We start from the raw sequence: 26,106 nt of genomic DNA, 5'->3' as shown, positions 1-26,106 counted from the left end.
TCAAATTGAAGATAAAACTAAATCAACAATATAAGGTATTGGTTTCCTTATTAAGCATGTGGCTCCCATTTTCATCCCATGAAAAACAAAGGATTGAAGCGCTGTTTGTTTTGTTACTTATTTTTGTATTTTTTTTTATTAGAAGTGAGCACCCATGCAAATAAAAAGAAGGGAGCCAATCGGTGCCATAATCGCTTGTTTTCGAATAGGATGAAATTGGGAGCATGAGATTACTGATGGCACACATACCCTATCTCCATAATACACGGTTCGTGGCTTCCGTTCTCCATCCTCGGTCACGCCCGATGCTCGCCAAGTCACGCTTCACCTGAACCGCCCATCGTGTTCTCTGCGCTCCATGCCTTCTTGTGCCAACCCGGCTCTGTCGCGAACACCAACTTTGCATAGTTGTTGTCCGGCATTCTAGTAACATGCCCTGCCCATCGTATCCTTCCGGTTTTGGTCACCTTCTGCATACTGGGTTCGCTGTAAAGTGTAGCGAGCTCGTAGTGCTCCTGCACACCGCCGAAGATCGTCCTTAGCACGCGTCGCTCGAAAACTTCGAGTGCTTGCAGGTTCTCCTCGAGCATGGTCCATGTCTCGTATCCGTAGAGGACCACTGGTCTTACTACCGTTTTGTACATAGTGCATTTGGTGCGTGGGTGAATCTTTTTAGACCGCAGCTTCTTCTGGAGCCCGTAGTAGGCCGGACTTCCACTGATGATGCGCCTTCGAAGTTCACGATAACATTGTTGTCAGTCGTCAGAAAGGATCCGAGGTAGACAAATTCATCCACCACCTCAAAGCCATTCCCGTCTATTGTAACATTACTACCCAGACGGATCCGGTCGTGTTCGGTTACGCCTACCAGCAGGTACAGGGGATAGGCAAAATTATCGGGACAGGCAAAACATTCCCTTCTCAAAAAAAAAAAATTCAAATAGCTGTAACTTTTCGAAAAGTGCATCACATAATCTCAAATTTTCTCTGTAAGTTGATCAACTAGTTGTGGGCAAAATTTGGAAAAGATCGGACTATTCTGTACGAAGTTATAAAGATTCTAGAAAAAGGTATAATTATCCTATAGCCAAATTTGAGCTCTTATATCTCCGGATTCAATGAACCGAATGCAATGAAATTTTGACCATTTATGACTTACATAATGAGCTTTAAAAAACTTTTGACTTAACTTAAAATTTTTAACATGGAAGAAAATTCAAACGATTAGATTATTCTTCTAATAAAACACCAAATTTTCTTAAATTTCAACATCGTTTCAAAATTCAAGATGCTAATAATAGTTTATTTAAATTCCTTCTAATTGTTGTGAATACAGATATGTTTTGAAAGCAAGTAACAACATAGGCGGCAATTCATTGAAAAAGTAGTAAGATGCATATTAAATATAGACCAATTTACTAAAAAATCATAAAATTAATGAAATCGCTATAACTTTTCCTCTTGTTAATAATTTCAAGTTAAGCCAAACGTTTTTTAGAGCTCATTATATAAGTCATAAATGGACAAAATTTCATTGCATTTGGTTCATTGAATCCGGAGAGATAACAGCTCATATTTGGCTATCGCATAATTCCACCTTTTTCTAAAATGCTTATAACTTCGTGCAGATTAGCCCGATATTTTCCAAATTTTGTCCACTGATACACAACTAGTTGATCAACTTACAGTGAAAATTTGAGAATATTTGATGCACTTTTCGAAAAGTTACATCTAATTGGACATTTTTAGAAAAGTGAAAATTTTGCCTGTCCCGATCATTTTGTCTATCCTCTGTACTTTGTTTTTGAGGCATTCACCACCAGTCCGACCTTTGCTGCTTCGCGTTACAAATGTTCTGGCGATAATGTCCATGTCGTCCACAAAGCACACAAATTGGCCGAATTTTTTGAAGATCGTTCCCCGGCTTTTGAGCCCGGCTCGTCGCACCACACCTTCCAGAGCGATGTTGGAGAGTAGGCATGAAAGTCCATCACCTTGTTGCAGCCCCCGGCGAGATTCGAATGAACTGGATAGTTCACCCGAAACCCTTACGCGGTTTTGTACACCGTCCATCGTTGCCTAATCAGTCTAGTCAGCTTCCCAGGAAAGCCGTTTTCGTCCATGATTTGCCATAGCTCTGCGCGGTCGATACTGTCGTATGTCGCCCAAACAAATGATAGACCGTGAGATTCAAAACTCCACACATTTCATATATTTCATATATCCATGGATCTTGAACCAGAACATTAACTTCAAAACTAATTCATTGATTAACCGAAAATTACATGTCTAAATGATCAGAATTCAGATATATGGGATACATAATTTGCATACTCACTACTATAGTGGAGTTCCGAATTTAAAAGTAAATCATTTGTAAGTCACAACCATGGGATATATGGCAGTATTCCGAATTAAATGCCTTCATTTATAAATACTAGGCCTACCATATTTCTAGGTGATCAGGAACTATAATCGTGAGATTTATGAAGCATAAAATTTTCACACTCAGTTGCACCATCTATGGGCGAAATTTCCAATCTGATATATACAATAAATGATATGACTTTCCAACCAACTGAATTTCTAGCAAATCAGGATCATGAAATGCACTTCTTTTTTTAAGACTCGCACACTTTCATTGCTTCCTGTGAGTTCTATTCGCTCTTTGAAGAAATCAGACATTTAGATATCCAAGGTATCCGAAATGGATCATCATTAAAGGTTGCCTGTAGAGCAGTGATTCTCAGCCAAACTGTCATTTGTGGGCCAACATTGATTTTTAGCAAGAGACTGCGAGCCGCAAGTATTTTATTCATAACAATTTTCAGGATTCAAGGCTGCATTTCTAGAATTAATTTTGGGAAATTTTTGAAAAGATTTTTTTACCGCACCTTTGAAAATTTCCCTTTTTTTGTGGTGAATCTATCAAATTTCATGAGAAATCTCTGTTTCGCTAAACCAACTTTCATATAATTTTCTGTAAGTGAGTACTCAAAGAGGAGTTTATTGTCCAAAATCTGGAATTTTTGGCTAGGTTCCGAAAGTAATTTTTGGCAACACATCCTCTTAAGAGTATGGTAGGTGGAAATTGAAAGGGTTAGAAGCAAAGGGATATAAGTGACAAAAACCCACTTCAGAGTACCTAAATGAATTTTAAAGTTTTTCACCATTTTTTCCCATACAAAATGTATGGAGTTTAAAAATCGACCCAATTTTCTACGATTTATTATTAGCAATTGTAAAAACAATCTTGAAAAAGTTCCTAAAAGCTTGACATTTAAAGAATTTTTTGATGTACATACTCAACTCTGAATCGACAAAATGGTCACTTACAGCTCTTTGCATATGGACCCCTCAACTGTTGAAAAAATCCTACTAGATTTTCTGAATATATCCTTGCGTTTTATGAAAAAACTTCGGAGAAAAATAACAAACATATGTTTGATTAGGAGCGGGACATTTGGCATAAAATCATTTGGCATAAGGTAATTTGGCATAAGGTCACTTGGCATAAAGACAGTTGGCATAATGGGCATTTGGCATAATCGAAATGCACCCTTCTTTATTATGCCAAATGGCCATTATGCCAAATGATCGTTTTGCCAGATGTCTTTATGCCAAATGACATAGACCCTGTTTTATTTAAGAGTATATCGAGTGCAAATAATTTCTCCAAAAATGCCGATAGAAATGAAATAAAAATTCGTTTGATTATTTTTCAAACAACTTTTCTGTAAATTAAGCCTACATTCGTTATTTTTGGGAAAATGCCAACTTTGAAAAAAATATCAACAAGTAGTAAATTTGTAATACTTGGATTCTTGAAGTTTTCTACAATTTAAAGAACTTTCAAAATTGTGGACCTCTGAGAGAATTCATAAGCATATGAAAATAAACAAAATTCGTTATTCATATGATATCAAGCATTTCAAGGCTTGACGTGTGTTGTGCAAAGTTTCGTGAACAAATAAACAGTGGTCCACGAACCAGATTTACGAGGAAAGATACATTCAGCGCCTTCAAATGATTTTTTAGACAAACATGGTCTTCTAAAAAGTTGTTCCTAATAACGAGGCCCTCTTTCCAATGTACATGGAAATGAGGATGGCCCATATTTTCAAAGAAATTCGAAGGGAAACTTTTTTATTTGCAAGAATAGTTATATACATTCTTCGGAAAAGTTGTAGATCTTGCGGGGTCAAATTGATCAACGGGGTGAAATTGATCATTCAGGTACTACATTGTAATTCCATATTAGGAACTCTTAAGCGCCGTAATGATCTTAAACTATTTACGTCATCTGATTCGTAGATGTCTAGAGATGAGTGTAGACTTTTATTTTTTTTTAGAAAAAAGTTAGTTTTGCCTTATTTTTTGTTCGAATTTGCAATGTATTTCTCATTTAGCTGAAATCATTGCTAATGGAACTTCCCGTAAATTCTCTGTTTTAACATTTTTGTGGAGCCTTGGTTGGGAAGTTATGTAGCTATTCTGAACTTGAAATAGTTAAAAAAAAGTTCATTTTATGATGAAATAGTCATTATTATTATTATTATTATTATTATTATTATTATTATTATTATTATTATTATTATTATTATTATTATTATTATTTTTATTATTATTATTCTTATTCTTATTATTATTATTATTATTATTATTATTATTATTATTATTATCATTTTTATTATTATTATTATTATTATTATTATTATTATTAAAGAAATCACTTATTTCAAACGAAATTGCCTACCTTTAGGCGTTTGAAGGGAAATTTTAAAATTTTATTTTGCATTTCAAGTATTAAATTCACTAGTTATAAGATTTTAAACGCTTTATTCGGTTTTAGAAGAGAAAAAAAATTAAGCGGAGAAGGAAATTTTCCTTTCCAACCGATGCTTGATTGTATACTGATCAATTTCGCCCCAAAGTGGTGATTTTTTTTATTTTTGGAGTTATTTAACTTAAAGTTTAAATTTGTTGAACAAAATTCTAATACATGGTTCCATGGAGATCCACTGGGTACTGGTTTTACAGAAATTCTTTTGGCAATACATATTTGAATTGCCATTGATGTTATGCGCAAAAGTTGTTTTAAAGTGATCAATTTGACCCCGGATTACGGTATATCAAGCAAGTCGACAGAAATATGACCTGGCCACAGGTCAAGGCGTAAGCTGGCCAGGCAATCGCCCAGGATGGAAATCTTCCAATTCGGCCCTCTGCACCACCGTGGGTGCCCAGGACTTAAAATAAGTAGTAAGTAATATTAAGTTATAATTTACGCAGAAAATTGGAAGTCTTTTAAAACTTGGTCCGGGTTTTTTTTTAATCTTATACATTAGGCACAGTTTACAAATTAACGCTCTTCTAGGGGGAGGGGGAGAGTACGGTCGAGTGTTCCATACACAAAATTCAAAGATTTTCATACAAAAAAAGCCTTACGGAGGGAGACAGGGGGGGGGGGGGGGCGGAGGTTAAAAAATCCGTGCCCCTTGTGCCGCTCTGCTGAAACGTCAAATTTTCTTATGAGGTTGAGCAGGCCAGAATAAATTTGTTTCATAAGAAGTTAACGCTGCCTTAGGGGGGTCCCACAAAAACCTAAAACATAAAAAAAGCAAAGTGTTATCCTCGAATCAGTTGTTTTGTATTCCCAGAAGCTACGATCAACACTTGAGCGAAATCGATGAAGTCTACGGGGGCGCTCAACTAGCTTTAAGTTAGTATGAGAAAACTTGACCACATGTATGCAGCAATAATATGTTTCTGGTTTTTACTTCTAGGTGGCACTGTAAACGACATCTAGAGACAAATATCGAAAACTGATTTAAGCATACATTTGACCAAGTTTCTTCTTACTAACTTCGCGCTTGTTAGGCGCCTCCTTAGACTCAATCTATTTCACTCAAATAAAGCCTGCGCACTTAAGAATCGGTACACTTTCAACCGGCTGCCGCTCAAAAACGGTGTCACTTGGAAAAAAGTGTTGTTAGAAGCAATTGAAGCTTATCTATTGTAGTTTGTAGGAAAAATATAAAATTTGCTGTTTTTATATTTTTAGATGAACTATTGATCTGAATTCGTAAATAGTGCCAGTTTTTTCTGCACACATTGAGCAAAAACCAATCATTGTCAGATTCAAGATTTGTGTAGGAATAAATAATTACCAAACCCACCAATTACGCAGTATAGATTAGTTGTTGGTATTATAATTGTTGATTAAGGGAGGGAAAAATATTCCATGAGTGTTTTAAAATTTCCAATAGAGCTATGGTAAGCCTGTGAAGGGTTTTATGGAAAATGAAAGGCTTGCATAGATATTTAAGGTCAAAAAAGTTGTTTTCGCATAAACTTTAGTTCGGCAAATACGCATACGGGAAGGATACTATACGAATAGTATTGGTATACAAGAAACCAATGATTTGATGCAGAACAATATGAATAATCGTGGCTCGAAAGCTGTATGGACTATTGCTGACGAAATTCATAGGATGTGTTTTGATGGCGTGAAATATCTAACGATTTTTTAAATAAAACTGAATCTACTCAAATGTTTTTATTTGTGATCATAGAATCACACTATAGTTCCATAACCTATATGGTTTTAAGTGTTTTATCTATGAAAACTATCTTATTTTAGGCTTATTATGAGGAGATCGCCTTATGACTGTTAATTTCCGACTACTGTGAGGAAAAACTGCTAATAATTCCAAAAATAATCCGATATGAATTAAGTTGGGCCACTTGAATTGGGGAATTGTAGATCCGAAAAACGATGCCAGGAAATATTTTTTCCTAAAAAATTACTTTGGAGTAAAATAATGTTTTGAATATAGCGTGAATGGACAATAAGGCTATAAGTTTGTTATGGTCTTGTGAACCATATTTGTCAGGAGTTTAATGTCGTAACTTGTTTTGAGCATATATTTGATGAATATAATTTTGTTTCTTGTGGAAATATCAGCCCGTCAGCTGTAAAATTTGCAAATGTTGACGATCATTGGTTTGTGCAGAATAAAATGGCATGAATTTCACAATCAGGTCAAAATTTTATCTCGAAGAAATAAAAACTGAATTTTTCATATTTTTCCTACAAAATACAATAAATAAGCTTCATTTGCTTCTTACAACATTTTTTTCTGGCACGGTAAAGGCTGGGTATGCTGCGCAATTCAGATCCCATTGTGATCCACTAGCCTCTGCCCAGCAACTCCTATCCCTACCTCCACGCGGTACCGGCCGGAAACTATGAGCAACCTTAGGGAAGATCGGGTAACCAACCCCGGTGGGAACTTTGGTCGTAGGCTGACAGGGAAGGGGGGGGTTTGCTTCGGCAAACCTGAGCGTCTGTTCTCCAGGAGGAGCGGCTCACAACAGCGTCTGATCCCCATGTTAGGGGCGGCTGATCTACGTCCGAGTGCCAGGGAAGGACCTAAGCTCAACTGTGCACTATGGTCCTCCGGAAAGTAGGGGGTTGGTGTCAGGCCCTACGAGCCAGCCGTAAAAAACCATTGTAACGGAAAATCAGCAACAGAATAATACGAACCGAGACCAACGGCAACGACCCCAGCGAACAAAAAGGACTTGCGATTGGAAACTCGGTACGTGGAACTGCCGATCTCTCAACTTCATTGGGAGCACCCGCATACTCGCCGATCTACTGAAGGACCGCGGGTTCGGCATCGTAGCGCTGCAGGAGGTGTGTTGGACAGGATCCATGGTGCGAACGTTTAGAGGTAATCATACCATCTACCAGAGCTGCGGCAACACACGCGAGCTGGGAACAGCTTTCATCGTGATGGGTGATATGCAGAGGCGCGTGATCGGTTGGTGGCCGATCGACGAAAGAATGTGCAGGTTGAGGATTAAGGGCCGATTCTTCAACTTCAGCATAATAAACGTGCACAGCCCACACTCCGGAAGTACTGATGATGACAAGGACGCATTTTACGCGCAGCTCGAACGCGAGTACGATCGCTGCCCAAGCCACGACGTCAAAATCATCATAGGAGATTTGAACGCTCAGGTAGGCCAGGAGGAGGAATTCAGACCGACGATTGGTAAGTTCAGCGCCCACCAGCAAACGAACGAAAACGGCCTACGACTCATTGATTTCGCCGCCTCCAAAAATATGGCCATACGTAGCACCTTTTTTCAACACAGCCTCCCTTATCGTTACATCTGGAGATCACCACAGCAGATGGAATCTCAAATCGACCAGGTTCTGATTGACGGACGGCACTTCTCCGACATTATCGACGTCAGGACCTATCGTGGCGCCAACATCGACTCCGACCACTATCTGGTGATGGTCAAACTGCGCCCAAAACTCTCCGTCATCAACAATGTACGGCATGTACCGGCGACCGCCACGGAACAATCTAGAGCGACTGAAGCAACCGGATGTCGCCTCAGCATACGCGCAGAACCTCGAAGCCGCGTTGCCAGACGAGGGCGAGCTCGATGAGGCCCCTCTAGAGGACTGCTGGAGTACAGTGAAAGCAGCCATCAACGACGCAGCCGAGAGCACCATCGGGTACGTGGAACGGAATCGACGGAACGAATGGTTCGACGAAGAGTGCAGAACGGTTTTGGAGGAGAAGAACGCAGCGAGGGCGGTAATGCTGCAGCAAGGGACTCGACAGAACGTGGAACGTTACAAACAGAAGCGGAAACAGCAGACCCGCCTCTTTCGGGAGAAAAAGCGCCGCCTGGAAGAAGCGGAGTGTGAAGAAATGGAACTGCTGTGCCGTTCCCAAGAAACACGGAAGTTCTATCAGAAGCTCAACGCATCCCGCAACGGCTTCGTGCCGCGAGCCGAAATATGCAGGGATAAAGACGGAGGCCTCTTGACGGACGGACGTGAGGTGATCGAAAGGTGGAAGCAGCACTTCGATCAGCACCTGAACGGCGTGGAGAACGTAGGCACGGGAGCCCACGGCAACGGAAGGAACGACGACGTCAGTGCAGCGGAGGACGGAAATGAACCAACTCCCACGCTGAGAGAAGTTAAGGATGCCATTTACCAGCTCAAAACTAACAAAGCAGCTGGTATGGATGGTATCGCAGCTGAACTCATCAAGATGGGCCCAGAAAAGTTGGCCACCTGTCTGCATCGGCTGATAGTCAGGATCTGGGAAACCGAACAGCTACCGGAGGAGTGGATGGAAGGGGTAATCTGCCCCATTCACAAGAAAGGCGACCATTTGGAATGTGAGAACTTCAGGGCGATCACTATTTTGAATGCTGCCTACAAAGTGCTATCCCAGATCATCTTCCGTCGTCTGTCACCTAAAACAAATGAGTTCGTGGGAAGTTATCAAGCCGGCTTCATCGACGGCCGGTCGACAACGGACCAGATCTTTACCGTACGGCAAATCCTCCAGAAATGCCGTGAATACCAGGTCCCAACGCACCACCTGTTCATCGACTTCCAAGCGGCATACGATAGTATCGACCGCGCAGAGCTATGGAGAATCATGGACGAAAACGGCTTTCCTGGGAAGCTGACTAGACTGATTAAAGCAACGATGGACGGTGTGCAAAACTGCGTAAGGGTTTCGGGTGAACTATCCAGTTCATTCGTATCTCGCCGGGGACTGCGACAAGGTGACGGACTCTCATGTCTACTCTTCAACATCGCGCTGGAAGGTGTGATGCGACGAGCCGGGCTCAACAGCCGGGGAACGATTTTCACAAAATCCGGTCAATTTGTGTGCTCTGCGGACGACATGGACATTATCGCCAGAACATTTGGAACGGTGGCAGAACTGTACACCCGCCTGAAACGCGAAGCAGCAAAGGTCGGACTGGTGGTGAATGCCTCAAAAACAAAGTACATGCTGGTAGGCGGAACCGAAAACGACCGGATCCTTGCAATGTTACGATAGACGGGGATACTTTCGAGGTGGTGGAGGAATTCGTCTACATCGGATCCTTACTGACGGCTGACAACAACGTGAGCCGTGAAATTCGGAGGCGCATCATCAGCGGAAGTCGGGCCTACTACGGGCTTCAGAAAAAACTGCGGTCGAAAAAGATTCACCCACGCACCAAATGCACCATGTACAAAACGCTAATAAGACCGGTGATCCTCTACGGGCACGAGACATGGACCATGCTCGAGGAGGACCTACAAGCACTCGGAGTTTTCGAGCGACGCGTGCTAAGAAAGATCTTCGGCGGTGTGCAGGAGAACGGTGTGTGGCGGAGAAGGATGAACCACGAGCTCGCTGCACTTTACGGCGAACCCAGCATCCAGAAGATGGCCAAAGCCGGAAGGATACGTTGGGCAGGGCATGTTGCAAGAATGCCGGACAACAACCCTGCAAAGCTGGTGTTTGCAACGGATCCGGTTGGCACAAGAAGGCGTGGAGCGCAGAGAGCACGATGGGCGGACCAGGTGGAGCGTGGCTTGGCGAGCATTGGGCGCGATCGAGGATGGAGAGCGGCAGCCACGAACCGAGTATTGTGGCGTACTATTGTTGATTATGTCTTGTCTTAATGATGTTGAACAAATAAATGTATGTATGTATGTACAGTATCGGACAATAAAAATGCACCAAAGCTGATTTTCCATACAAACTAGTCATCTTTGGATTGCCATATCTCAGTTATGTCTCAACCGATTGTTTTCATTTTTCTGTGACGAACTACAAATCATTTCAATTTTCAAAAACTATTGAAAAAAATCAGTGATAACTATTGATACAAAAGTTACAGATAGGTTGAATTTTGACAATAAAAATGCTCCAAGACAAAAAATTATGTAGCCAAAAATGCTTAAGTCAAATCACTATGGTGTCTTCGGCAAATATGTTTCTTGTGTGATGACCAATAAATTTGCTGAAGACATCATAGCTATCTGACTGCAGCATTTAAGGCTACACAATTTTTTGTCTTGGTGCATTTTTATTGTCAAAATTCAACCTATCTGTAACTTTTGTATCAATAGTTATCATCGAACTTTTTCAATAGTTTTTGAAAATTGAAATGTTTTGTAGTTCGTCACAGAAAAATGAAAACAATCGGTTGAGACATAACTGAGATATGGCAATCCAAAGTTGACTAGTTTGTATGGGAAAACGGCTTTGGTGCATTTTTATTGTCCGATACTGTATGTATGTAACATTTTTTTCTAGGTTAAACCGTTTTTGACCTGCAGCCGGTTGAAAGTGTACCGATTCTAAAGTGCGCAGGCTTTATTGACCGTAGCTTCTAGGAATCCAAAACATCTGATTCAGGGATAAGATTTTGCATTTTTTTTTAAATTATAGGATATTTATATAAGTGTGGGCCACTCTATTATACATTGATGGCCCAAAATCATAATTATAAAACCATAAGATGAAAAATAGATGTATGGTAGGCACCATGCGGCAATCGGATTTATGCGCTTCATTGAATTAAACGGTATATTTGACTTTAATATCCTGGTCCCGATTGCTCCTGCCAATTGATTTCGCTGGACGTTCTTTGATATCATTGAAACTGCCACTGCAATCTGATTGAAATAGAAGTTTTATTCATCATCTTTCCTTTATCAAATATACAGAAGAGTGAGTGTTCATTGCAGTTGACGAAACAGCGTAAATATAGGTACATAGTTGGAAAAATATATAAAGATAAAAGAGCGGTAGTAGATTACGGATACCATAACGGAGGACCGTCTTGTTTGCTACTGTTTTTTTTGCTTGTGTTTTTTTTTTCTTTGTCTGACTTGTTTTCACTTCATTACGATTTATTATTTATTCTGAAGAGTTGTACAAACCTTTTTCATGCTTCTGTCGATTCAATTGGTTGTCCTGTCTTCTCGCTAGTTGTTTTTCTCATCTTATTAGTTGTAGCTTGCGGATGCATAAAACTAGTTATGATTTTCTTTTTCCTGCGGGATGGTGCGATGATCAGAGTGAGCTTGAATGATGAAAGGGTTTTATATTTCTTCACTTTCAGCACAAAGGAATGGCAGTAGGGTCACTGTAGGAAGGAGATACCCTTGGCCCGTGCACACGCAGTTCTGCTACAGTGTTACATTTAAGGTGAGTCTTTTAGTTGGTTTTAGTTCATTTTTGTTTGCTGTTTGTCACTTGATCCATCTCATTCGTATATGAACAGGTTACCATTTCTATAAAAGTACCTTGTGCTTTCAAATCTCAAATTTCAATCCGGTGCATATTTGGTGTACTGTTTGCTTCAATCTCGTAATGGTCCTACTGACTTCCTATGACATTGTCCAACTTCAATAGTTCAGCTAAATTTATTATTTCTTTTTTAGACATGCTCATCCCTACCAGAGGGTGAAACTTCTTTTACATTATTATTATTAACTAGTAATATGTACACATTCTACTGACATCGCTTGTTCACTACTTCTAGCACAATAGCCTCCGCTCGTTTCTTACCGGAGCAGCTGCATTATTTCGATACTACTGTAGGAATATCCAAAGCTAAACACGGTCACGATCTCCTCTTGTCTTACGTCTAATTCTGAAACTGTTATTTATAGGTAGTTCCCTTAATTTGTATTTTTCATTTTTTGCGCAAACACCGAATTTATCCGGTCGTATTGCATCTACCTCAATTCAACTTCAGTAGTAGTGTTCGTTAAACCTATCTTAATAAAGCTATGATCCCAAATTCAGCTGATAATGGCACCTTACTGCTAAGCTACGCCGCCATTGCTCGTTTTTTCCGGATTTCTATATTACCAGTAGGTGGTGGGGCATCGAAAATTTTGCATCGTATGTTTGGGTGGGGCAAATGGTTTGCTATGTAGGCTCTATTCAGTAGAGTTCAACTTCGTTTGTTTTTTGGTTTGAGCAATGGCGAAACTTAAAAGACTGGTCCCTTAATCAGACATGTTTGAAAAATGGTGGTAGAGGAGTGATTTTATCTACGTCAATATTTGGGTGACCATAATTGTGCACTGTTTTGCAACTAAACTAATTCTTTGCTCTTATCACACACAGTTCGAAAAAAACCTGTAAAATTATGACGGATCGAATGTAACAAAAGGACCCCGTCATATATGATGGAAATTTTTGTGCGATCTTAAAATTACATTGCAGATATCTGTTAGAAAATATATAGAAAAATTGAGATCCGAGTGAGAATTGAACTCAGATCCTTGGGGTGTGAGTAGCACGCCCGAGCTCTCTCGGCTGTCTCAGCTTGTTGAATAGCAGCAAGTCAAAGTTAAACTGCTTCTACCATAATGCACGCATTCCCGACATGCTCCGACTGCTGCAAAGAGTACTGAGAGAGACAACGGAGAAACCGCCACAGCTGCGAGCAGCCGTTCTTTAGCTGACGACGGAGAGTGGCTGGCATGGTTTATAGCAGATGCATGTAAATTTAAAGCGAATATGCTTTAAAATCTGTAAACAAGCCGCCTGACCAGCAGCGGACTGCTCGGCTGACGTTGAATGTTAGCGATTTACATTTTTCTGTCGCAAATTTCAGTTGATCTTCAATTTACGTGCTGTTTAACTTTCATATTTTTTTGCTGTGCAATGAAAAATCACTTATGCTTCAATTCTCAATGTGATTTGGAACATTAAGAAGTTTCGTGACAAAAGAGTTCATTTTTGGTCACCCAAGTTCATATTTGTATTGACGGTTGCACTTTAGATAGGTTATGTAAGAAAATGAAGGCAACACGTTGTTCAAACATAAGAAAAGTGTTAGACACATTTAGGTTCAGACACACTCGCATGGAGAATCTTTGATTCACTTTTCATGCATGTTTAGTAGGTAGTAACGATGCTGGTATCCCGATTGATTGTAGCATTGTGTTTTGTTTTATTCTGTTCGGTATTTCATTCGTATGCTAATTATTTTGGGGGTATTTTTAATGGGATAGACGAGTTCACATTGAAGAACTGAAGAAACAAAATCGAGGAATGATCGACACGGATTAAAAAGAAATCGAAAATTACCTTGCAAAGCAAAACGTGACAGAAGCCCGTCGAGTCACCCAAGATGGTAATGTGGAGAACATTGGAATTATAATACTGACATGCAAAGGGACCGTTCCCCCGAAGCACAACAAACTTGGTCTGCAACGCATCCCGAAGAGGCCTTTCTACACTTCAACTGTCTTGAAAATGCTTTGAAGTGAAATGCAGAAAAGGAGTGGCCTCTGGTCACCGTATATAAAAGAGAAGTGGAAATCATTGGAATCATAGTAGATGAAGGACTATCGTATCCGGAAGCCAGAGAAGCGTATCAAAAAAGGGTGGCAGCATCTAAGGGCACATGTACCGAGACAATCACGGGAATCTGGTCGAGGGGTGGCGGCAGCATTACGATGAGCACTTCAATGGCGACGTTGCAACGCGTTGTAAGCGCCGAAGGTGATATGGTTACAGATCTAGGAGTTCTTGCGCAGAACGAAAGACTTCCGGCTCCCAACCTCTAAATGATAAGAAGGAGGTTGGCAAGTTAAAGAATAACAAAGCCGCTGCAGCAGATCTACCAAGCGAGCTTCTAAAATACGGTGGAAAAGCACTGGTGAGAGCACTACACTGGGTCATTACCAAGATATGGGAAGATGAAGTATTACCGGAGAAATGGATAAAGGTATCGTGTGTCCCATCTACAAAAGCGGCGACAATCTGGATTGTGGGGACTATTGCGTGATCACACTACTGAGCGCTGCCTACAAGAGACTCTCTCAAATTTTATGCCGCCGTCTATGACCAATTGCAAGAGAGTTCGTGGTGCTATATCAGGCTGGATTCGTGGATGAACGCGTTACAACGGACCAGATGTTCGCCATCCGCCAGGTGTTGCAGAAATGCCGCGAATGCAACGTGCCCACACATCACTTGTTCATTGATTTTAAATCGGCGTATGATACAATCGATCGAGACGTCAGTAGGAGCAGATAACATCGGCTATCAAATGCTACGACGACGATTATCGTATTGTATCAAGTTGCAAGTACTAGACGCCATTACCGAAATATGGAGCTCCGGTTCAATAGAATAGAATAGAATTCCGGGGCAACCGTCACTATATGGAAACCTTTTTTTTCGTCTTTTAGTTTCTTTTTAAGCTGTCTTTGTGTAGTCCATAACCATACTCTGTTAACGATACTCTGTTCGAATAACGTCATATGAAGTAGTTTTAAGAATCACCTCTGTAGCTTTCCCAGGCGAACCCCTCTGGCTCGTCCTGTTTTTCACGACCCGGGATGAACCTGCCTACGGCAGAAAATCCCAGAAAAAAAAAAGAAAAAAAAAGAATCTCCGGGGAAAATCTTTAAATTTAAATTTACTCTATGCCCAAGGAAGCCACGGAAATTTATTTTAGGAAAAGTTCCTGAACCGACCGAAAATCGAACCTGTCACCCTCGGCATGGTCACGCTGAATACCCACGCTTTTACAGCAGTGTTTATATGGGCCCTTCTGTCATGAACATGTGGAGTTTCAATGACGATCCAACACATCCCCCTTAAATTGCAGACAATTAGAGGATCAATGTAATAAGTGTGAGTCAACATTTGTTCTCAAAATTATCAACAACAATACTTACAAGCTTTGGATCTTTGGAATGACATATGTATGACCAAAAGTAAATGACATATGTATGACCAAAAGTAAAACTAGAGTATTGTTTTTTAAAACAGTTTTAAAAGCACTCACATGATTGACTGGACACATGTCATCAGAATGGGTATATGCTATCATATACTTATAGTCCTTTAAGAGAGTATCACTCGTCTCACAACTTTTTAGCCACTTCTAATGGGTTCCACAAATATACTTGTCGGGTCGAGCCTAACTCCGACCCTGTATAAAAGGAATTGTAGAAGTGGCACAGTTGGATACCCTTATATACGAGACGACGAGTGGATGGGTTTCCATTTAGCGAGACAGAAGAGTGTTGATCGCCGGACACCGAGGTTGTACGAATTAACGTGGCAATAAATATCTTTGAAATCGAGTGCGGAATTCTTGTTTAATCTAGTGCTATTTTCCTTTCGAGATCCGACAATACTTACCCAATCTATCGTAATACACCAGCATTTTATCATTAGGATTTATTTATCATATATAGTTCGTTTGAAATCTTAGTCCATCTATGAATGAATCATGTGATAAAATACTAAAAAACAAAAATTCAACAATGCGTGAAATTCGAATTTCGATTCAGGTCTACTTCTTCTCTGTGCGTGAAACTAGCCCACATCTTTCTCGATCAAATATGAGGTTGGGGTGTGATGTGTACTACAGATTTAAGTTTTCAATCATTTAAAATATGCTTAATCTTAAAACCTGGCCGATTTTATCCAATTATGTTTCGAATAGAGCTATCGAATACTGTGAGAGAACGAGAACTGCTTCGATTAGCGTTAGTTTAGAACGCTGATAAGAATAGTTTTCTTGGTAACCGAAACTTTATAACAATAACTATCTGAAAAGGCTGGATGGGTTTAACATCTTCGAGATTTGGGACTAGATTCATGAGATGAAGGCCATTTAGGTTAATGTCATGTTTGTGTGTGATTTTTACGGATCATGCGAATCCCTTTTTTACAAAATTAAAATCTGCAGGAAAGTATCGAATCATTTCGTTGCCTACTTTTTAAAATTTCTTCGCTTAAGTCGTGCATTCAATGCAGTGAAAAGGCTTATTAATTATACTTATTTCACTTTCAAGTAAAAGATCCTTGCAATGTCGAATGTTTTTGACTATTGTTTTCGTATGGGGTATACTTCGCGAGTATGGATGCATTCAGTTCCGTCAGTTGAGTTCAATGGTTCGGTCGGTAGCGCGTTGGAAATGTGTTTATTCCATCTGAAATTAAAACCATAGGGAGCCTTCGTTTCGTTAATATGAATGCTTGTTCAATGGCTGACAGTATCCAATGAATAATCGTAAATTGATCCGTCAATAAGGGATAGTTTATGAATGAATTCTCTGGATGCAATAATATCCGAATACATCATTCTGTATGCAATATAGACAATGGTCTATAATGATGACTCTTTGCTTCAAGCTTTTAACAATTCCTGAATAAATTAAAGATATTAAACATTTAGTTATTTTTGCCTGCTTCTCAGCTAAGTAATCTGTTAGCGCTTCCAAAGTTATTAAGTGAGGTCTTCCTCTGCAAAGAACCATTTTACATTTGTATATCTTGTGGCAGGTGGCAGGTAGCAACAACAAACATACATAACTTCTTCTAACTTTCTTCTAAGATGAAAATTATAAAGAATTTCGTGATGAAATTTCAATTCAATTCATTTATTGTTATCTATGTTACAGTTCAGAATATTTTGCCCAAATCTCTTGCGGGAAATTTTGCAGAAAATTTTTGGTAACATCGCAGAAAATTCGGAACTAATGTTTGATTGAAAATTGGAAACCATTTTTGGGCTGTTGTTTTATTTTATACACTCAGCGAAGTAAACTACCGAAATTTATCAAAATCCCTTATGAAATTTAGCCATTACTGTAAAGTATGGATGCCATAAGAATGCCTTATGAAAATTGAACATGCTTATTATGACCTAATTACATAAGATAAACTTATGAAAAGAGCAGAAAAATTGTAAAATGATGCAGACTGGAATCGATCCATGAACGTCGAGATCACTGAGCTCGTGCCCAACCCACGCGGCTATCGAAGCTTGAAAATTTCGTGTTGCTAAATGTGTATAAAAGCCAAACTGTGAGTCGATTATGCGCCATAAACCGACATTATGAAATTTATTCTAGCCGTTATGAATTGTTTAAAGGCCGTTTCATAAGTTAGACCTTATGATAATCTTAGGTTTATTTGCCTGAGTGTACAATTTAATCAATTTTCAAATCCTTTACCTGGGGATATTTCTAAGAACATTGATAAAATATGTAAAAATCAGAGTAGCCTTATCGGAAGATTCAAATTGTGAGATAAATTGAGCGTTAACAGATTAAGATGACAAGTTTATGAACTTGTCCACGATGACGTCACACGCCAACAAACAGCCAAGATGTGAAGCCGTAACTGCAGGTCGTGTTGACAAAAATCACTGCTCGCATCCTGCATCCGGTGAACATCCAGTGAACTTTCGGTCGCTGGATGATCATGAATGTGTCATTTTGTGTAAACAATGCCAACATTTGCAGATGAAAAGATTGATTGATTTAGCCCTTGGCTGGTTCGTCTCAGAAGAAAAGAAGAACAAAGTCGGGAAAAAAGAAGATCGTGGATAAGCAGGCCCGGATTTAAGGGGGGGCAAAGGGGGCAAGTGCCCCGGGCCCCCCAATTAGGGGGTCCCCCAAGAATCCATAAGCACTATATATTATGTTTAACGAATTCATAAAAATGCACATAAAAGGCGATTGTATTTATTGTATGTCCTAGAGTTGTTATAATTGGGTTCTTTAAGGGTATCCAGATTATTTCATAATCTGAAATCGAAATACAATATTTCATAATTTAGAAGCCTTGGAACTATTTGCAGATTGGATTCAAAGTTTTTTGTGGGATTTTTTTATTTTTCGATATGAGCTGCAATTCTGTTTGTCTGTTTTGTCAATTTATGTTTTGAAACAATAATTTTTATCTTTCGATTAAGCTGAAAAAAAATATTTTAATTACTTAACAATTCAAATGTTTAGAGTTTCAGTGTGTTTTCCAGAATTATGATTTTGAGGGATTGATTTAAATGCTTGATTGCAGCAAATTCAGCTCTAGAGAGATATGACAGTATTCAACAATTAAGAAATACGAAGTTTTTGTTTTATTTTGCTATACGCGAGTTTTTGTAAAACTTCTAGAAAGTTTTTATTAAGTTTAGAAGAAAAACTTATTTATGTGAAAATTACTGCACAAAAGCGTCTCTAAACAGAGTGCGTTGAAAGATTAAGTTTTTCGGCGTAATGTAAACAAAACTTATTGATCGGTCTGTTGATTACGATCATATTCTGAAAACAACTTTTTAATATACATCAGCACAAGCTCATTGAGGACAGATGTTATCATGGGAAATAGAAGATAATGATTCCTGATAAATTTGGGTTAGTTTTGAAAATCTAGTTTCCTGAAACATCTCAGAACAGTGGATTCACACATCTGTTTCACTGTCATTTTTTTATTAATTTATTGCCAAAGTTGCTCCCTGGGATACTAACTTTGTTCAACCTGAATCTTCAAATACACGAAGAATATTGCAATTGTAATGAAAATTTCTCCACATTCCTATGTGTTAAAATGAACGCTTAGTCCTAAAATGTGCAAAAAATGAATGAATTCGAATAAATGTTTAATGTTAAATGCCTATCTCAATAAGATGACATTTATGCTGCAAATTTGAATGCAGCATCTTGATGTTTTTTGGAAAAATATTAAAATAAGTGTTTGTAACTTGTTTCTTTATTTGAATAATATGTCGACATATTTGAGAACTGCATTGTTAGAAGTACACTTTTTATAGGACAACAACAAAACTATATCGTTGAAAACAATGCAAAATACATAATACAATAATAGTTTGAATGAACAAAATAGTTGTGTGGCTTAGTTTTTTTCCTGAATCTCAAAAAAAAAACATTAAAAATATAAAAATACGAATAATACACAACATTGAAAAAAAAAACGTTTTAAATCTTCAAAATCTTGCTCTTGGGGGCCCACTTTATAGGGTTTGCCCCGGGCCCCCCGAAGCCTAAATCTGGCACTGTGGATAAGTCCATTGTTAGTATGAATAGGAATGTAATGGATTTATCCACAGTCTTCGTTTTTCGCCGAAATGATTATTCTTTTCTTTTCCAAATGCGGACACTGTTTACATAAAAAGATACATTCATGAACATCTAGTGACCGAAAGTTTACTGGATGTTCACATGATTTCGCCTGATGCAAGATGTGAGAGGGTATTTTAGTAAACATGGACCGCAGTTACCGTTTCGCATCTTGCTGTTAATTAGCGTGTGCCGCCATCGTGAACAAGGTCATGCTGAAGGTTCTTCAGGAAAGCTAGTGGTTCCGTGAAAAAGTCGAAGATTCCTTTGGATGGTTATTCGAAGAGCAACTCAATCCAGAAGTAATCTGGATAATCGTGCTACAATAACAAAAGCAGGGCTCCTAGATCAAGCAGTTTTTTCTTGGGAGTCCTAAAGAATTTCGTTCAAGAGTTTCTTACATAGGGTATCGCGCCACTTGGGCGGTGGCTTCTATATTCGTCTGTTTTCCACAATAACTCAGTCATTTTTGAACCAATTGACTTGAAATGTTGTACACGGGTAGATACTATACCTATCTTACCGCATTCCAAAAGTTGTGTCAATTGGTTCAAATTTGACTGAGTTATAGTGGAAAACAGACGAATACAGAAGCCACCGCCCAAGTGGCGCGATTCCCTAGGTTTTCCCGATATTGAACCCAGAGGTCTACGCAAGATTTTCACGTACGTTTTACACAAAGTCATTTTCGTGGGATTATTCCCAGGATTTATTCCGGGATCTCCACAGGATTTTATCTCAGGATTCCTCAGTTGTTGTCGCGTAATTTCTCCTAGACTTTCTCTTGGGATTCCTCTTGAATGATTTTCCGCGATTCCTTCCGGCGTTCATCTTGAAATTTAACCTGGAATCTTCCCGAATTTTTTCCCAGTTTTTCTACAACAGTTATTCCTTGGATTTCTACTTGAACTTTTCCAAGAATTTCTTTCGGGGTTTTTCATGAATTTTCTGCTGGAGTTCTTTCCGGGATTTGTTCCGAAGTTGCTTCTGCAATTTCTTCCAGACATTTCTGTGAGATTTCTCCTACAGTTTCTCCCGGGATTTCTACAGGAGCTTGTATAGGGATATTTTTTAAAGGTTCTCGTGGCATTTCTTTTAAAGTTCCTTGTTGATGTTTCTTCCGGAGTTCCTTTTGGATTCGGACAGTTTTCCAGGATTTGTCTTGGTTGTTTTCCTACGATATCTTTTACAGATTTTCCAGTCTTTTCTTCGTAGTTGCTTACAGGATTTCTTGTAGTGGTCCTTTTGAGATTACATTTAAAAGGTTATCCCTAGATTACTCCCAGAGCTCTTCCCCAAACCCAACCTGGAAATTGTCCCGATATTATGAGTATTCCTTTTGGGATTTCTTAAAATAATTACTCCCAGATTTCTTGCAGGGATTTTCCATTAGTTTTTTTTCGGAATATATCCTGCCATATCCTATAAACGTCTTTGCAAGAAATTCTCGGAGAAATATCAAAATGTGAAATGTTGCGAGAAACTCCGCAAAGACCTATTGGAGAAATCTCTAGAAGAACATCGGGAGAAAGCCTGAAAAAAAAAACTGATCATCTCGCACAAAAATCTAGGAGTTATTTTGCTATGGAATATGTATTAGGAAAATTCAAGAAGAAACTCTTAAAACCTTAAAGAGAAATACCAAGAAAAAACCAAGATAAATCCCGCAAAATTCTCTGAAACTTTGGACAAGAGTGTAAAAAAAATCGAAGCTTGAAAGTGAAGATTGACATTTTCATTTTTTTATTCGTGTTTGCCCACATTCATTGACAGCTGAATGCCTCTCTTTTTTCATTCAATTCTCTGTCACGAATATTTTTTCGCGCGTCGTAAAATGTCCAATTTCTGTTAACAGATGCATAATCCGACTTAATGGACAAATAGAGCAGATAATTAGTACATATTCTAATTAACTGCTATACACAAGTTTTGAGGTGATTGGAAGTATAATCGGGAGTTACGGTCTAGTTATATTCCTCAGTGAAAATTGTCACTGTCAGAAAAATGAATGAATAAGTGAGAAAATTCATTCACCAAAATGAATTTTATTTTGATCCCTCGGTTGAGAGTTTTCAAAATTCACGTCGAATTTCACTAATTGAAAATGAAAATTTAAAACACTGTTTGGATAAATTTAGCTGAGAAGAGCTATTGCTGTTATTTATCATGGAGTTCTTCTCACGATTTCTTTTAGGGCTTTTTCCAGGCTTCAACCTCATAGTGGTTTCCACAATTTCTTGCAATTATCATCCTGAGATTATATTCTATAGATTTTCCTGGGAGTTCTTCACACTGCTGGAAATTGTTCTGAGATTCTGGGTGTTCCTTTTGGGATTTCATCAAAAAACCTATTGAATAAATCTCGAAATTCAAGAAGAAACTCTGAAAACCTCTACGAGAAATCCCGAGGAAAAATCCAAAATCAATTCCAAAAAACTCTCTGGAAGCAATGCTTGAAGAAACTAAATAAATTTTGCAAGGATCTCCGGAAGAAACACAAAGAAAAACGCTGGAAACATATCGGGAAAACCTCTGGATGAAATCCCGGGAGACATTCCTGCTGAGACCCCGTGAAAATATCCTGCTTCGGAGGAGCTACTGTTGATATTTATCGTGGAGTTCTTCTCGCGATTTCTTTTTACAGGCTACTCCTCGTAGTTGTTTACAGGATTTCTTGCAGTGATGCTGCTGAGATTGTATTTAAGAGATTTTTCCAAAACTACTCCTAGAGTTTTTACCTAAATCTTTCTCGGAAATTGTCCCGAGATTCTAGGTGTTTCTTTAGGGATTCTTTAAGTGGTTGCTCCCGAAGTTTTGCAGGGATTTTCAGGAGTTTTTTCTCGGAATACTCAAGAGAAACTTAGGAAGGAATCCTGAGGAAAACTGGGATATCTCGGAAAAAGAATCTGGGAGTAATCCTGGAATGGAAATACTAGGGGGATTTAACCCTTAGGGGGATTAAACCCTTAAAACGTCTATGGCAGAAATTCCTTAGGAAATTTTGGATAAATTTTGCAAGGATCTCCGGAAGGAATCCAGTGAAAAATACAGGAGGTGTATCGGCAAAACCTCTGGAACAATTCCCGGGAATTACTCCTGCTTAGACTCCGTGAAAATCTTCTGCAGAAATCCTGGAATAAGCTATTGCTGATATTTGGTGATAGAGTTCTTCCTGTGATTTCTTTCAGAAGGATTCCAGGCTTTTCCTCGTAGTTGTTTACATGATTTCTCGCAGTGATCCTCCTGAGATTATATTTTAGAGATTTTCATTGATTAACTTCCAGATTCGTCCCCAAGTCCTTACCGGAAATTGTCCCGAAATTCTGGGTGTTCCTTTAGGGATTTCTTCAATTGCTGCTCCAGGATTTCTTGAATGAATTTTTCAGGAGGTTTAGTTTTTAGCTTCGAAAGATGTGCTGGAGCGAAACAAACACTTCGAAAACATTTCAAGGAAATAACATCGCAGAAAGAAATGAGTCAAAATAAATTTCCACAAGTAAGTTGGTCCAAATGTTGTACAAGATCTTATGTTGAATGCCAAGAGAATGCTTCATGCATTTGGGTATGGCACACACTTCGAAAAACTCTTGTAATTTTGTGTCATTTTACTCCGACATATAGCAGCGAGTTAAATGACACAAAATTATGTTTGATTTTACTTTTACAAGAGGCGGTTTCTAAATAGCTTGTTTGTAATTTTACTGCATTGGTCTTTTTGGCAGTAACATAACCTCAATTCCCCCATTCTTTTATCTGAACTCCAACCCCAGGTTTTTCTGCTTATAAAACACAATAAAGACCAGGTATCTTATTTCAGTATATTTTATTAAATTATCGTTACTTTGGGCATAAAATTTTAATTACAACATGCTGTTTTGCACTCTCCCAGACCAAAATCTCGAGCCGAAAGTTCTCTTCCTGTTTTTGGAGACAGCACACTTCCTATCGTTGCCCGCTGGAACAGTACACACCGTATATCCACGCATGTACACTGCATGCCGCTCCTTCTGCATGTTTATTCACTTAAACCACTGCACAAATCTAGGTACAAATAGATAGTAAATTTGTTTATTATATTTAAAAAACGTAGCGCGGAAAATAAAATCGAGAATCACAGCCAGCCACGACGTCGGTTGATGTTTTATTGTAAACAAACATTGGCGGGTTGGTTTGCGGTATGGATCATGTAAAATTTTGGCACAGGAAACTTAAAAATAAGTGTAATGTTCCAATGCTGCTGGCACACGCTTAAAATTATGTCAATCAAATCCTAAACGAATTTGACGATGATAGTTTTTGTGTTCACGTGTTCAAAGACGTAAAAATAAATCATATGTTTGTGTCATGATCGATTACGTCAATTTCCTCCATTACGTCTCCATCAAAATTGAGAATTTTTAAGTGTGCAGTAAATATGGGAATAGCAACATATTTTTGCTTTTTCCCAGGAAGTTTGAAGATGATAAGATGGTTTAGTAGAAAATCTTCGTGCGAATCTACTTTTGGAATGCAATTTGATTCCATACACCTTTTACTGTAAATAGAGCTTTGAAGCTACTGTACTACTATAATTTCAATTGTAGCGCAACTGTAGCATTTGGTGACAATTTTCTTTGAATTATACCACGCTCTTCAAGCTTACCATAGCTTCGTGCTACTGACCGCTCTAGAACGACCAAACACCGTAATCGGCCGGTAGGTAAAATGATATAGTTCTCAGTACACTTAACCACAAGCTGCATTTAATGAGTGTATAATTGAAAGTTTTATTTGCATTTTTAAATTGAGATGAAATGCTGTTTTTGAAATGACGCTCTTAAGGATCATTGGCGTGAAACATTATAACGGTCAGATAGTCATACTCCATAAATTTAGTTCATTTGTAATAAATTTCACTCCTTGAGTACAATTTAAGAGCATATCCTCAACTTCTCCAGTGAAACATTCTCCATGGAACAAACAAATTCCCTAAAAATAAACTAATTCCAGTTCCAGCTCCCAAAGACCCTCCTGATCAATTTCCCTCCCGGTTTACCCAGACCTTCCGAGAACCCTTTTGCATACAGAAAATTCATTCATTTCCCGCTTTTTTATTTTCGGACGGACTGACACCATTCGAACCATCCGAAATGCCGGAGAGCGTGTGATGATGATGATGATGGACAAAGGATAATAAAAAACACAATTGTGAGCCATTAAAAGGAGAATTCCATTTGCAGTAGTACATGTGTGCGGCTTGAAGTTTGCTTTTATTCAACTAATCTGCTTATCTTTTATCATTCTTCATGTAGGTTGTATAGTATTAAGTGGGATTTGTTTTCCCTTTGCTGCAGCTGCTACTGTCACGGAAAACTAGGGTGGAAAATAATATTTCATTCCTGGTGTCATGCCTTCTTTGAGAATTGAGAAAAGAGAGGTTCAGTTATCGTGGTTTTTCAGTGCACATGGAGTAAAATATTTGCTAACGTTTGTCGTACAAAAAGTTTGCTGGTTTTAGGTTGAAAATAGACGGCATGCACTTTCAAAGTTGCCATTTTCTTGTCTTCTTTCCTATAATTTATATGAATATGTGTTATGACGTGTGTTTTTGTGTTGGTGGATTTGAGTTAGTGTTATTTTTCGAGTGTAAGCTGTATGGATAGAGATTGTAAATACTTTGTCATTTCTTTCATCTTTGCTCTATTCTTTGTATTATGCTATTAGACTCTTTGTTTAGATTGTTCTCTCCTAATAACATTTATCGAAATATGAGTGTTTTTTTTCTTTTTTTTTAGTATTTCTTCTTTCTTGTTTTGTAATAAGTTTTGCCTACTATTTAGCTGGTTTTAGACTACTGGTTTCCTTGTGAAAGAGTTCGACAACGGCGGCCCCGGCTGGCGGACGACACCGTTGGCTTGATTTTCATACGCGCACAAAAATACCATCAAAAGACGACTACTTGTTTGTGTGGGTGGTTTACTGATCTATCTGCGGTTGCGGTTTATTTGATCCAGGGGTTCTTACAGGGCTTGTTTTTTTTTTTGTTTTGCAATAGAAAAGTGTCTCTGGCTATGTGGGTTCGTGTTCAGTACTAACACTCTAGTAGTTGCTGTAGTAGTAGTTGTTACAGTAGTTAGATGTAGTTGTCCTCTCGTATCGTGACTTAGGATGCTGTAGAAAACAATTTATTCTTTGCCGGCTTCTTGTGACTCCAGGTCATCAGTCTCCGGGGCACCCTCGGCAGCCTGCTCTGTTTCTTCGGCGTTTGCAGCGGCTTCCGCTGCAGCAGCAGCTGCAGCACGAGCTTCCGCATCTGAAAAAAAAAAGGAAGAATAGAAATTGTTATGTATATCACAGTAAGAAAACACTGAAATTTGTTGCGCACT

At 38.8% G+C, this 26,106-nt stretch overlaps 2 protein-coding genes across 14 annotated transcripts in view; one reads left to right on the top strand and one right to left on the bottom strand.

Annotated features, from left to right (window-relative positions):
* LOC109398617 (mesoderm induction early response protein 1) overlaps positions 1 to 26,106 on the top strand; it is a 45,311-nt gene that overhangs the window by 5,756 nt on the left and 13,449 nt on the right. The window contains exon 3 of the mRNA XM_029859422.2: positions 11,956 to 12,041. The gene's annotated coding sequence lies outside the window, so the exon portion shown is untranslated. The remainder of the gene's footprint in view (positions 1 to 11,955; positions 12,042 to 26,106) is intronic.
* LOC109418311 (dual specificity calcium/calmodulin-dependent 3',5'-cyclic nucleotide phosphodiesterase 1) overlaps positions 11,506 to 26,106 on the bottom strand; it is a 760,467-nt gene continuing 745,866 nt past the window's right edge. For all 13 annotated transcript variants that reach the window (XM_029859413.2, XM_029859409.2, XM_029859414.2 and 10 more), the window contains one exon: positions 11,506 to 26,033. In XM_029859413.2, the coding sequence (XP_029715273.2) occupies positions 25,906 to 26,033 (128 nt within the window). In that variant the 3' untranslated portion in view covers positions 11,506 to 25,905. The remainder of the gene's footprint in view (positions 26,034 to 26,106) is intronic.

The sequence above is a fragment of the Aedes albopictus genome, chromosome 2 (genome assembly GCF_035046485.1).
Source record: "Aedes albopictus strain Foshan chromosome 2, AalbF5, whole genome shotgun sequence".
Classification (NCBI taxonomy): Eukaryota; Metazoa; Arthropoda; class Insecta; order Diptera; family Culicidae; genus Aedes; species Aedes albopictus.
The sequence above is the reverse complement of the archived record's forward strand: the minus strand, read 5'-3'. Positions and strand labels throughout refer to the sequence as shown.